Raw genomic sequence first — 15,091 nt, 5'->3', positions numbered from 1 at the left:
AGGACTTGTAACTTGTAAAAGAATGGAGATGAACACAAACAGGCCAGACCATGTTACAAGTACTAAGAAGTCTTAGGAGAAAGCAGTTACAGCCAGGATGCTGCATAACTTGTCAAAACCAGCTGGTGTGAGCCAACCACAGCCTCCTCCTTGTTATTATCACCAGCACAAGCAAGCTATGCTCAAAGAACGGGCAAGTTGCCCATTGTAAGTTTATGACTAGAACAATAGGTATTGGTAATTACTCATTAAAAAATAGCAGTTCTACATGATTAAGAACTGAGTGTGAAAAAAAATACTTTAGGGTGTGGAAGAATTTTAAAGTAATACATGAAGCATACATGTTAAAGAAAATGGTGTCAACTGCCATCTTTAGGAATGGCAGCTATTTTTTTCAAAAGTAATTGCCTCCTGACTCAGCAAACCCCTCTACTATGCACACATAGGCAAACCTCTCACATGGATTAGAGCCCTCTAGGAGAATCTGATGAAAAAACAACAAAAACGTCCAGTAACTGCCAGTGTATCTAACAACAAGATCATGCACTCAGATGGGCCTTGAGTTAGTAGAGCTGCCACCACAAGGCAGTGAAGACAATGAAAATGTTACCTAGGTTTCCCCTTACTATACTCACATACAGCAAAGCCACCAAGACTTATCTAATAATTACAGATACCCTCTCAGTCATACTCACCTCTGTAAGGGACTGAGGGTGCCCATGGGTGAGACATTTCAGGATCTTCAACAATTCTAGTATTTCTTAAACAGAATCTTAATAACATGAACTAAAATTTCTATATGACTAAATTTTATTTTGAAAGGACAGTAAAAACAAAAACGTTTTAAAGAAAATATTAACTTTTCACCACACCATTCCTTAACAATTTACCAAGTAAGACTAAAGGAGGAAAAAAACTGATACCACTGCAGAACAAGTTAAAATCAAACCTGAAGTGGTACAAATCTAACAGAAAACTTTTTTTCTGGACAGCTGCAGGAGCTCTTGTGCACCTGAAAAACAAAAAGTGTTACTTTAACCCTTGCCTTAATGCTGTACTCGGTTCTAGTGGTGCTGTTTGTTAGCTAGGTCGCCAATGGTTCTGTATGCCTGCTATTTGAGAATGAGCATAAATTATTTGTGGTACAAATTGTCCTGTTGTGCTTGCCCCTCACCCACTACTACATTTACAAGTACAAGGAGTCATCGATAATGGTGTTCAAGAGGTAGAAAGGCCTTGTGCAACAAACTATGGAAGAGAGTTCTTAGAGAATTCCATCTTTTGAGAAATACAAATATCTGAGATGCATTTAAAGATATCGGAGATGCATTTATAAGGAATTCAGCATTAATCTCTGTGGTCATAGCACTTGTGTAGACACACCTGCTGACTAAACAGGCGACCAAGAAGTACACTTACATCATTCATCTTTATCTGCAAGCCCCATTTCTACCAAGGACATGTGAACTGGGTATTGTTCATCTTCATATAATGTCACTATTTGTTCTGGTGCCTGAGCCTAAAATTGAAAGATACAGTTATCAGGGAAACAATAATGTGTCTGTGTACACATCTATAATGTTGTGGTAACATACCTATAATCTTACCACTCAGGAGCCAGAAGCAGAAAGTTCACAAAAAACACCAACCCCACAAACAAAACACAGTGCTGTCTTTGGTGCCCTCTGTCTCCTCCACCTGGCTGATCTCCCTGGGAGGAAGGCACAAGACTAATTCATACTCTACCTTCAGAGGGCAAAGCTAATGGATTCTTGCTAAATCCTATTCCTCCCATTCTCTTCCTCTTAAACTAATGAAACCTCAAGTCTCTCCTGCCTAGACAGACAGCCAATAGTCTTTTATACTACTTTAGAATGTAAAGATTCCTTTATATTCTATACACCACACACTATATCTGCTATGCATAAGCTAAAATTGGGCTGTTCATAGAAGTAAAGAAATATAGATTTGAAATAAATACTTGGCTTGTCTGTATTTTCACCAACTTATTTAGAAACACCCTTCATGAACTATGTATATGCTAGTACGCAGATAACAGAACTTTCCAAAAGCATTTTCTAGTAATAGCCTTGTCTCCTGAGTTCATTCTTGTGGAAAGCAGTATACAAGATTCTTTGTCCTAGCACCTGACAGAGAACACCTGACACAGGGAGGCAGGTGGGCCTGAATACCAGTTCAAAAGGACAAGGGTAACTCACAGGCACCTTCTATATCACCATCCCAGCCCAGGGCTGTGTCAAGATAGAGGTCTAGGAGTCCTGAGTTTTATAATATTGAGCCAGAACCCAGATATGTGTGTGTGTTTGAGTAAGGAGGATAAAAAATGTCCAGTTCTAGAACACCATGCAAAACAAGGTTCCTGCTTGCCTGTGATATAACTTAAAAAAAGAGATTACCATCTGGAGTTTTGTCTTATAAAATCTTTTAAACTTATTTAATATGTGTGAGTTCTTTGCTATCATGTATCTAAGATCACAATGTCTTTACAAAGCTCAAAAGAGGGCATCTGATCCCAGGAACTGGGGTAGACTGTTGTGAGCCACCAGAACCAAACCTTGGTCCCTCTGCAAGAGTAGAAGTTTGTGTACCTAACTCCTGAGCCACCTCTCCAGTTCCCCTCCTGCAGCTTTGAAACAGGTCTGGCCACCTTACAATTCAAGCCTCTCTGAATGTAGCTCCCCCAGTTTTCAGGATGCAGCTTGTGTATCACTTTCTGGGCCCTACTTACTTAGTTATTGAGGACCTACTAACAAGTTTCTTAAGCACCTTCCCACATCTCTTCAGATGAAAACAGTAATTTCTTACATTCCCCTCAGCCTGCAAAACCATCTATACCTCTACTGTACTTTGATTCTACCTGAGATTAATCAATGGTATACAAGTTTGGTTTTCATTAACTTGAAAGTGTTTTGATTATATGACACACATTAATTATTTCATCCATTATTATCCATTATGTATCACTTTAGGGTAGTAAAATTTGTTAAAACTAATTTTTTTTCCCTTTGGTAGGTGTGACAGGGCCCAGGGTGATGACTTTGAACTACTAACTTGTGGCAGTTAGTAGAGTTCCATGCCAAGCCTCCCAAAACCATTTTAACTAGTCTTAAGACTTAACTTATATAGTCTATGTGGCATTGTATGCTTTAACTATTATTTTTTAAACAGAAGCAAAACACTTTATGAAGTTAACAGGGCTATGGAAATAGCTTTAAAATAATTTGGCTAAGACGTAATTACCACAGAAGAAGCATAAAGTTGTTTTCCTTGGAGACAGTCTATCATAGTCCACAAGGCTTCCATGCTCCATTTGGGACAGTATGGTATTCTTGTTTTTCCCGAGTCACTTAAGGGAGGTTTAAACCCTGCCAAGAGCACCTTTATGGCTTGGGCTGGGTACTGCATAAGCTGAACAGGAATCTGACGTAGTCTGTTACAAGAGATTGATAAAATGATGAGAATGTCATGATTTCAATTCTCAGTCAAAGCTGTATCACTCTCAGTAGAAAACAGGAGAAAATTTCATGATACTGATTTGACAAAGATGGCACCAATAGCATAGCCAAGAAAAGTCAGAAAAACTAAAAGCCCTTGGGCACTGTTATGAGGTACAATAGTGATGTACAGTTGTGGAGACTTATACATGGGAGTTCCTTAGATAGTAAAAATAGAGTATATGGCCCAGCCAATTCCATCTCCTGTATACACTCCGGGCAATTGAAAGCAGGGTCTCAAAAATGCACCTGTGTACTTGTGTTCATTACAGTCTTGCTCACAGAAGGAAGAAGTAAAATCCCAGTCTCAGCCCATGATGAGTGTCTAAAGTTGAGACAGACACACACAAATAAATGGCTTAGGAAGTGAACCGTGGCATGTGCCACATGGGTGAACCTGGAAGACTAGGCACAGAAGGGACAGAAAGTAGTTTACTGGGCTGGGTGAGGGTGAAGTGGAGCATGTTTATTGGGAAGAATTTCTTTGTAGATTGATTAAAAATGATTTGAAAATGTAAATGTGAAGTTGAATAATACTGTGAATGTACTTAGAAGCCAATTAATCTAAATATATCTAAACACTAAGATGGTAAACCTTACATATATTTTATCAAAATAAAAACCTACAGTAAAAATTCCTAATTTGGAGGCCAATGGATCAAGATCAAGGGATCAGTGGTCAAGAGCATATACTATTCTTGACCCAATTTTGAGTTTCAGAACCCATGTTTGAAGCTCACAGCTATGTGTAAGTCTAGCCCCAGGGGATCTGATACCTATGACCTCTTCAGATACCTATACTAATATGCACAAGCCCACATAATACACATAATAAAAACAAATATATTTTAAAATACTCAATCTGCACTTGTAAGATAGCTTAGCAGGTTGGGGGCTTGCTGCTAAGGAGCCTAAGATCTGGTTCAGTTCTGTAGCGGAAGGAGAAAAAGAACTCTTTCAGGTTTTCATTTATTTCTTATTTTATGACTTATCATTGCACACATTGCTCTCTAAATCAGTACATGGAAGAAAACAGAAATTAAGATTAAAGCTATGCATTCACTTAGATTGTAAGAGGTGATTATATGGGAAATACGAGGCATGTTAAGATTGGTTGTCATTTTGTTCTCTTAAAGGCTAAGCAAGCAGCTGAGTACACAGTAGGATAGGACTCTCAAGTCTTAGACAGTTGCAAGGTGTATACTAATTCTGGTTGTGAGGTCCAGCAAAAGTTCTCTTAAAATATAAGAGATATTTTCATAACTCAGTGAAAAAATTAATAAACAATTTAAAAATAATTTTTCTTTTAAAAATGAGGTGGCAGTGGGCTAAGGCTGATCTTCAATAACAACATAAATAATAGAAAGCCAACATACATGTGGAAGCTGAACAACACGCTACTCAATGATAACTTGGTCAAAGAAGAAATAAAGAAAGAAATTAAAGACTTTTTAAGAGTTTAATGAAAATGAAGATAAAACATACCCAAACTTGTGGAACACAATGAAGAAAACTCATAGCTCTGAGTGCCTCCAAAAAGAAACTGGGGAGAGCACACACTAGCAGCTTGACAGAACACCTAAAAGCTCTAGAACAAAAGGAAGCAGCCAGGCGTGGTGGCACACACCTTTAATCCCAGCACTGGGGAGGCAGAGGCAGGTGGATTTCTCAGTTCAAGGCCAGCCTGGTCTACAAAGTGAGTTGTGAGTTCCAGGACAGCCAGGGCTATACAGAAAAACCCTGTCTCGAAAAACCAAAAAAAAAAAAAAAAAAAAAGAAGAAGCAACTTCACCCAAGTGGAGTAGACAGCAGGAAATAATCAAACTCAGTGCAGAAATCAACCAAGTGGAAAGAAAAAGAACTATTCAAAGAATCAACCAAAGCAGGAGCTGTTTCATTGAGTCAACAAGATAGATAAACCCTTAGCCAGACTAAGTAGAGGGCACAGGGACAGTATCCTAATTAACAAAATCAGAAATGAAAAGGGAGACATAACAGATCCTGAAGAAATCCAAAAATATCATCAGATCCTACTACAAAAGGGCTATACTCATCAAAACTGGAAAACCTGGATGAAATGGACAAGTTTCTAGACAGATACCAGGAACCAAAGCTAAATCAGGATTAGATTAATGATCTAAACAGTCTTATATCCCCTAAAGAAATAGAAACAGTCATTAATAGTCTCCCAAGCAAAAAAGCCCAGGACCAGATGGGTTTAGTGCAGAGTTCTATCAGACCTTCAAAGAGGACCTAATTCCAACTCTCCTCAAACTATTCCACAAAATAGAAACAGAAGGTACTCTACCCAATTCATTCTATGAAGCCACAATTACTCTGATAACTAAACCACATAAAGACCTCACAAAGGTAGAGAACTTCAGAAAAATTTCCCTTATGAATATCGATGCAAAAATACTCAATAAAATTTTTGCAAACTGAATTCAAGAACACATCAAAACGATCATCCATCACGATCAAGTAGGCTCCATCCCAGGGATGCAGGGATGGTTTAATATATGGAAATCTATCAATGTAATCCACTACATAGACAAACTCAAAGACAAAAACCACATAATCATCTCATTAGATACTGAGAAAGCATTTGACAAAATCCAACACCCATTCATGATAAAAGTCTTGGAAAGATCAGGAATTCAAGTTCCATACCTTAATAATAAAAGCAATCTACAGCAAACCAGTAACCAACATCAAACTAAATGGAGAGAAACTTGAAGCAATCCCACTAAAATCAGGGACGAGACAAGGCTGCCCACTTTCTCCCTACCTATTCAATATAGTACTTGAAGTCCTAGACAGAGCAATTAGACAACAAAAGGAGATCAAAGGGATAAAACTGGAAAGGAAGAAGTCAAAATATCACTATTTGCAGATGATATGACATTGAGATGATATGATAGTATATATAAGTGACCCCAAAAATCCCACCAGAGAACTCCTAAACCTGATAAACAGATTCAGTGCAGTAGCTTGATATAAAATTAACTCAAACGAATCAGTGGCCTTTTTCTACAAAAAGGATAAACAGGCTGAGAGAGAAATTAGGGAAACAACACCCTTCATAATAGTCACAAATAATATAAAATACCTTGGTGTGACTCTAAGGAAGTGAAAGATCTGTATGATAAGAACTTCAAGTCTCTGAAGAAAGAAAAAGAAGAATATCTCAGAAGATGGAAAGATCTCCCATGCTCCATGGATTGGCAGAATTAATATAGTAAAAATGGCTATACTGCTGAAAGCAATCTATAGATTCAATGCAATCCTCATCAGAATTCCAACTCAATTCTTCACAGAGTTAGAAAGGGCAATTTGCAAATTCATCTGGAATAACAAAAAACCTAGGACAGCAAAAACTATTCTCAACAATAAAAGAACCTCTGGTGGAATCACCATCCCTGACCTCAAGCTGTACTACAGAGCAACTGTGATAAAAACTGTATGGTACTGGTACAGCCACAGATTGGTAGATCAATGGAATAGAACTGAAGACGCAGAAACGAACCCACACACCTATGGTCACTTGGTCCTTGACAAAGGAAGTAAAACCACGCAGTAGAAAAAAGACAGCATTTTCACCAAATGGTGCTGGCACAACTGGCAGTTATCATGTAGAAGAATGTGAATTGATCCATTCTTATCTCCTGTACAAAACTCAAGTCTAAGTGGATCAAAGAACTCCACATAAAACCAGAGACACTGAAACTTACAGAGGAGAAAGTAGGGAACAGCCTGAAAGACATGGGCACAGGAAAAAAATTCCTGAACAGAACACCAATGGCTTGTGATATAAGATCAAGAATCGACAAATGGGATTGTCATAAAATTGCAAAGCTTCTGTAAGGCTAATAAGGACACTGTAAATAAGACAAAAAGGCCACCAACAGATTGGGAAAAGATCTTTACCTATCCTAAATCCCACAGGGGATTAATATCCAATATATATAAAGAACTCAAGAAGTTGGACTCCAGAAAACCAAAAACCCTATTTAAAATGGGGTACAGAGCTAAACAAAGAATTCTCACCTGAGGAATGCTGAATGGCTGAGATGCACCTAAAAAAATGTTCAACATCCTTAATCATCAGGGAAATGCAAATCAAAACAACCCTGAGATTCTACCTCACACCAGTCAGAATGGCTAAGATAAAAAACTCAGGTGACAGCAGATGCTGGCAAGGATGTGGAGAAAGAGGAACACTCCTCCATTGCTGGTGGGATCGCAAGCTGGTACAACCATTCTGGAAATCAGTTTGGTGGTTCTTCAGAAAATTGGGCATAGTTCTACTGGAAGAGCCAGCAATATCACTCCTGGGCATATACCCAGAAGATGCTCCAATATGTAATAAGGACACATGCTCCACTATGTTCATAGCAGCCTTATTTATAATAGCCAGAAGCTGGAAAGAACCCAGATGTCCCTCAACAGGGGAATGGATACAGAAAATGTACATTTACACAATGGAGTACTTACTCAGCTATTAAAAACAATAAATTTATGAAATTCTTAGACAAATGGATGGATCTGGAGGATAACACCTTGAGTGAGGTAACTCAGTCACAAAAGAACACCCATGATATGCACTCACTGATAAGTGGATATTAGCCCAGAAGCTCAGAATACCCAAGATACAATTTGCAAAACACATGAAACTCAAGAAGGAAGATCAAAGTGTGGATACTTTGATCCTTCTTAGAAGGGGGAACAAAATATTCATGGAAGGAGTTATAGAGACAAAGTTTGGAGCAGAGACTGAAGGAATGACCATCCAGAGACTGCCCCACCCGGGGGTGCATCCCATAAACAACCACGAAACCCAGACACTATTGCAGATGCCAACAAGATTTTGATGACAGGAGCCAAGGCTCTGTCAGTGCCTGGCAAATACAGAAGTGGATGCTCACAGTCATCCATTGGATGGAGCACAGGATCCCTAATGGAGGAACTAGAGAAAGTACCCAAGGAGCTAAAGGGGTCTGCAACCCTATAGAAGGAACAACAATATGAACTAGCCAGTACCCCCCAGAGCTTGGATCTCTAGTTGCATATGTAGCAGAGGATGGCCTCGTCAAGCCATCAATGGGAGGAGAGGCTCTTGGTCTTGGGCAAATTATATGCCCCAGTACAGGGGAATGCCAGGGTCAGGAAGCAGGAGTGGGTGGGTTGGGGAGCAGGGTGGGAGGGTATAGGGGATTTTTGGAGAGGAAACTAGGAAAGGGGATAGCATATGAAATGTAAATAAAATAAATATCTAATAAAAAATGAGGTGGTGGTTGCTTAAACCATTAATCCCAGCACTTAGGTGGCAAGGCAGGCAGAGCTCTCTGAGTTCCAGGGCAGCTATAGAGAGTTCCGGGACAGCAGGGCAGTAACAAAGAGAAACCCTGTCTTTAAACAAAAAAATCAACCAACCAACCAACCAAAAAATAAAACCAAAACCAATCAAAAAAGCAAAAACAAACCAAAGATGAGGCAAAATTTTAGCAAGTAATAGCTCCAGTTGTACTCCCATCTCAGATAAAACAAAGAACCCTTATTTAGGACAGGAGATGGTTCCATGTGTAAAGTGCTTGCCATGCAACCCACGAGGACCATCGTTTTGGATCCTAGTGGATCTGGGGCTTGCTGGCTGGCCAACCTAGCTGAAATGGAGATCAGGCTCAGTTAGAGACTGTCTCAGAAGCAAGGTGGGGAAGAACAGAAAGCATCAGTATTGCCCTGGGACCTCTGCCCAGGCACACACCCACACAAAAATAGGCACCACACATATAAATATGCTTTAAACAACACCTTAATCAACTTTTTCTTTCCCTTTACCTGTTTATTGTCAACTTCTCTGTGCAACCATAATCAACAAACAGTACCAGGACAGATAAAGGGTTAAATTCTTTAATGGAAATGATCTTTGCTCTATACCACAAACCATCAGCATATTCTGCAAGGCAAGGCATCTCTAGAAAGGCAGAAAAGGGAAACAAATGATAGATTGTTACTGATGGTCTTCCAAAAATTTTAATATAAAAAGTACAAAGAAATGTATAACCACGTGGTCACTGTACAGCGCTGAATATTGTGGTGGCTTCTCCTTTTCTACCTACACTTTATCAAATTTTCTTACTAATGTCTAAGATTGTTTTGAAGAAAGTCACTCCCTTATCCTCAGAGTTCCTAGTTCTACTTCCACACAGGTGACATCACATTGCCAAGGGCTGGAAATGGAGCTCGCTGGGAGAGTTCTTGCTCAGCATGGGCAAAGCCCTGGGTCAGTACTAAAAACGAAAACAACCTTGGAGGCATAAAGCAGCTATGATGTGAACAATATGTTTAGACCCAGAAGTTACTTTATGCCAGACTATGGTTTCCCTGGAGGGATGCATGAGGAAGGACCTCTTCCCTTCTGGACTGTGAGTCTGTGTAAGCACAAAGCCCCTGAGGAGGTTTCTCTTAAACTCATCAGCCTGGTAACTATGAGACCTATGTGCACCACAGTGGTGCTGATGCCCTCGAGCGGCACCTGCTCACAGAGCTTCTGTAAAGTGTCGAGGAGGAGGGGCTGCTGCTCCACGCTGGGAAGGGAAGAGAAGACCTCCAATGAGGGAGACCTGAGCGACAGACTTGAAATGTGACAGTCTGAGGGAGAACATTCCAAGCAAAAGGATCTGTAAGCAACCATCAGCCAAAAAATAAAAGATACGGCCCATTAGAAGCTTGTTAAACTAAACCAATTAAATCAGGCAAGAAGTTTGACTGACATATTTTTCCTTTTCTTAAACATACTCTGATACACAACAGATCAAGAGTAAAGATAGCTCTATGTAGGGCACGTGGGACCATGTTACCAGACAGACATAAGAACTGGCCAAGGTTGAGTGAGCTCAGACTGGTAGGAGTACAGCCACTCCCTACCTGTCTGTGTACCTGCTCTGGAACACATGTTCCAGATACTCCATAGCACTCCACTAAAGACTATGAACACTAAGTCATGTAGCATGACACATGGAGTTGTTCTCCACGCTAATGAGGTATCTAGACAGCCCTGAACCTTCAGACAATGAGCTTCCCTTCCTGGGTATACCTTCTGGCAAAAGGTATTTAGTCCTGGGTTCATCCCAAATAAAATGTATGCATTCACACCCACTATCAAATATACCAGTATGAACAAACAAGAATCATCTCAGAAAGCTGCCCGAAAAAGGCTTTCAACTAAAGAGTCAAGCCTATGACTCCTGAGGAAGGCTTTCTTCCCTTCAGCCCTGCTAGTACACTTGGCCCTCCCTCTTAATCAGACCTAATTCCCCTCATCTTGGGCTCACTTCCCCTTCTTGCCTGGTGTGTGGACTCCCTGAGGGTGAGCTTAAACTGCATACCCTGTTCCTGACTTCCCTCCTAACTCCCTCTCTTGACAATGCTCTGTTGATGCCTGGGTACCCAGAAAGAAGACCAGGAACCACATAGGACTCCTGTTTTGAACTTTCCCCTGCCTCCTCACGGCAGTGTGCCAGCAGTGTCCAGGCACCTCTGGCAGAGGGGCAAAATGTTTTAAGTACTCTTGGCATTCAGGGACTGTCAATGGCGAGTGGGTACATTTTCCTCAGAAGGGAATCTTGGGTATTTAATAAGGGTGTGGAGAACATATTAGAAAGAAAACAAAGAATTTTAACCTATCCTGACAAACCATCATAGCTTGAGCTTCTACCTCAAAAGTTATCATTTTAGGTGATTCATAGTTAAAGTCATTACCTCTGTAATCTGAAAGTCAACTGTCTACAATATGAGGTAGTGGTAAAGCCCAATAACACTTAAAACCAATCATCCATATGTGGACTGTACCCTCAATTTCTAACTCACCAGAGTCATGCAGAGCAGAACTGTCCCCATAGGAGTAGTAAGATGATTAACTCACTTGGGTCACCTTTCTAATCTAGAATATGTGTGTCCTTAGAATTTAGAGACTATATATGTGATGCTGAGAAGAAATTCCAGTTAACATTATAGATAACCCATCGACCTCCCTGTTCTGTTGATGAAAGGCAAGTCTCACCCAGATCCTAGACACTCAGAACACAGCATAAAATCCGTGCTACCTGAGCTAAAATCCGTCAGGGGAGGAAACGTCTCCACGTTCTTGTTAAATCTCTGCAGCGCTTCCTCCAGGTTCTCTGACTCTGACTCCCAGCTGACTCCACTGTCATCCGTGTCACCATGATGGTTAAACTGAGTATAGCTATCTTCAGAGTCAAGGCAAATATACATCTGCAAGGGAGTGGCAGAGAGAGAAGGGAGACCAACCTTGCAGATTCTGCCATTTCTGGAACGCATTTCCAGCCAGGGCCCAGTGACCCTCCCTCCTGTTGGTTGGCCCTGTATAGTGTCCTCTATGTCCTGCCACACTGATCTTGTACCAAGAGACCGCAATGAGTGATTGTGGTTGTGAAGAATGGTTGTAGAGATGGAACAGGAAGGCATTCTTGCAGCAGCCTCCTAAAAGGGTCCTAGAGCGAGCACTGGGCCTTCTGAGACTCATGTAGTCATGTAGCTGACTCTGGCCCCAACTACTAATCATTTGCATCTACCCCCGAGTTCCAATTACAGGCATATTTCACCACGTCTGTCACTGTGACTCTTCAGAAGTGTGTTCTACAGTCCCCATCAGTACCTAGACTGTAACATCATGAGCTCTTGAGCTCAACTTAATCAAGCAACTATTTGGTTTTTGACCCTAATATGAATTTTTACATTAAAAATTATTTTACACATATTATGGGGGAGGCACACAGGTATCCGAGCACATTTGAAGAAATCAGTTTTCTCCTTTCACCAGGTGGGTTCTGGGGCTTGAACTCAGACTATCAGGCTTGGTAGTCACCTTGCTAGCCCCTGTATGTATTGTTTTAAGCTGCTAAGTTTGGAGTAATTTGTCATAGAACAATAAATACAAAAATTATACAACTAACAGTAGTCATACAAAGGATAAAATTAGGCACCAAATTCTCCCCTTGCCTGGTTCACTGTAAAGGCAAGGACTACCAGTGCTACTTGGCATGTTTAACTCACCTTCTTGTCAGCCAGGAACATCAACTAAATTTCCTTTACTGCATTTATGCAATCAATAATTACTCATTGACCACTATATGTCAGGTATTCCCTAGGTTTCAAGAATATAATGGAGAAGAGACTAAACCCCATTTTCATGGACTTACCCTCTAGAGAGGAAGACAGTCAAATACCATGACTAGGACAATGTGGGAAAAGAGTCTGGTGCAGGGAGAGACACAGGAGTGGGATATTTAATATTCCACAGGGGAAAAGACCAACTTGAAAAGTATAAATACTCTGGCAAGTAGGATATGCTCACTTGGGCTACCCACTTGGGGCTGGACAAAGGCTTAGTGGCTAAGGACCCCGAGGACTGCTCTTCCAGAGGACTCAGGTTTGAATCCAACACCCATGTGCTGGTTTATAACAATCTGTAACTCCAATTACAGATGATCTGCAACAACCTCTTCTGACCTCTGAAGCAACACACTCATATATAAAAATAAACATTTAAAATTCATCTCAGGTTGAGATGCTCAGTGGCTTAGAACAGTTGTTGCTTTTGCAGAAGCCCTGAGTTCTATTCTCAGTACTCACAAAACAATGACTCAGAGCCATCTAACTCCCATTTCTGGGACCTGATGGACCTCTTCTGGTTTCCATGGGCACCAGAACTGCATGTGGTGCACATACATACATGGAGTCAGAAACCACGAATATATTTATATTTATAAAAATCTACACACTCCAGATAAATATGCAAATAAGGAGCACAACTCTGGAAAATCAGCAGGTGCTTAAGAAACACCAGTGTCCTGAAGTAAGACCTAACAGAACAGGCCAAGCAGAGGCCACCTAACCCCACTGCTGACACCCGCACTGCCCCTGAGCCTGAGCCTGAGGCCACAGCTGGCCTGGCACGCACTTCATCCGGTGAGACAATGTGCTTCACTTGCACGGCAAACAGCTCCTCTGGTGGAGGCAGAAGGGAAGACAGATACGGTGGTAAAACGGGAGCCTCCATTTCAGGCAAAAGCAAGTCCTAAAACACCACAAACAATTTAAATTTTAGAACAGCAATCATGAAAATTAACATAAAACTTAATTATGGTGTCAACTTACTCAACTACCACAAAACAAGCTCTTCTGTGTACCAAATACTGCTTGGTTGCTCGGTCTCACTCTCTCTCTCTCCTTCCCTCCCTCCCTCCCTCCCTCCCTCCCTACCTCCCTCCCTCCCTCCCTCCCTTCCTTCCTTCCTTCCTCTCCTTCCCCCTCTCCTTTCTCTCCCTCTCCCTCTTCCCCTCCCTCTCTCTCTCACCCTCTTTTGAGACAATGCCACACTATGTAACACAGGCTAGTCTGGAATTCACAGAGATCATTCTGTCTCTGCATCCCAAGTGCCAAAATGAAAGGCTTGTGTATCCATGTGGGGGCTGTGGGGGCTTATTCCACTGCATTTATTTACTTTGTAACAGGTAGTTAACTACATAAGAAAACTAAAATAACACATGAAATGCTCACAAGAGAGAAGTTAAAGTAAGAAGTTTCTTTCTTAAGTTCTATAAAGTATAAGGGAGAAACAAATGCATACAGTTCCCAGAGGATCATGGAGTTAGCAGTTAGAGCAAAGGGATACTCTTGGTGGAGGTGCAGGTTTCCTGCAAAGACCAGCAGTATCTTCCTCTTTAGGAATATAGTAACATAAATAAAAAAGTCATCATATTCAAGTTTGTAGGTTACTTTGTTACTATTTAATATTTCCAAGTGGGGTAAAATATCTAAACACAGAAAAGTTTTGTAAAAAGTGACACCCATTTTGTAATTTTACTTTTTACAAAGTAAGAAGCACTTCACGTTTTATAAACATAGACATTGTGCCAAGAAAGCATAACTCCTCCTAGGGGCATAGGTCAATGATAGTTGGCCTAGCATTTGTGAGGCACTAGGATCTGATCCCCACACCCTAAAAACCAAATAACAGAAAAACTCTTCCAGATCAAAGTGATGCAAAGGACAAAAAAGATAAATTGGATTTTATTAAATTTAAGAGCTCTGAAAGAAATGGGTAGAGGAGAAAGGTCTGGAGCAATGGCTCAGTGGTTAAAGAACACTTGCTGCTCTTGTAGAGGAACTGAGTTTAGTTCCCAGCACCCATATCAGGTGGCTCATAACTGCCTGAAACTGCTACAGCTTTAAGGGATGCGATGTCCTCTTCTGGTCTCTGAAGACATCTACACTCTTGTTACAATCCCACATACAGATAGGTACTCACACACATAATTAAAATAATAAAAACCAATATGGTTCAATAAAGTGCAAGCTACAGACTTGGGCACTCAGCACTCAGGAGGTTGAGGCAGGAGGACTATAAATTTATAAGTTGCATAGTGACCTAGACTAGCCTGGGCTACTTTACAAGGACTTGTTTTACAAAGCACACCAAAGAATAAAAAAGTAAAATGTCAACATGCAAAATAGAAGAAAGATATCTGCAAATTGTACATCTGAAAAGAACT

At 40.7% G+C, this 15,091-nt stretch overlaps 1 protein-coding gene across 6 annotated transcripts in view; it reads right to left on the bottom strand.

The window, feature by feature from the left end:
- Nucleotides 1–792: 792 nt before the first annotated feature.
- Nucleotides 793–15,091, bottom strand: part of Rnf17 (ring finger protein 17) — a 122,383-nt gene continuing 108,084 nt past the window's right edge. For all 6 annotated transcript variants that reach the window (XM_006519108.3, NM_001033043.1, XM_030247856.1 and 3 more), the window contains 6 exons: nt 13,498–13,614; nt 11,621–11,789; nt 9,354–9,489; nt 3,262–3,451; nt 1,420–1,519; nt 793–1,012 (listed from right to left, as the gene is read on the bottom strand). In XM_006519108.3, coding sequence (XP_006519171.1) covers nt 1,421–1,519; nt 3,262–3,451; nt 9,354–9,489; nt 11,621–11,789; nt 13,498–13,614 — 711 coding nt within the window. In that variant the 3' untranslated portion in view covers nt 793–1,012; nt 1,420. The remainder of the gene's footprint in view (nt 1,013–1,419; nt 1,520–3,261; nt 3,452–9,353; nt 9,490–11,620; nt 11,790–13,497; nt 13,615–15,091) is intronic.

This window comes from Mus musculus, chromosome 14, assembly GCF_000001635.26.
Source record: "Mus musculus strain C57BL/6J chromosome 14, GRCm38.p6 C57BL/6J".
NCBI lineage: Eukaryota > Metazoa > Chordata > Mammalia > Rodentia > Muridae > Mus > Mus musculus.
The sequence above is the reverse complement of the archived record's forward strand: the minus strand, read 5'-3'. Positions and strand labels throughout refer to the sequence as shown.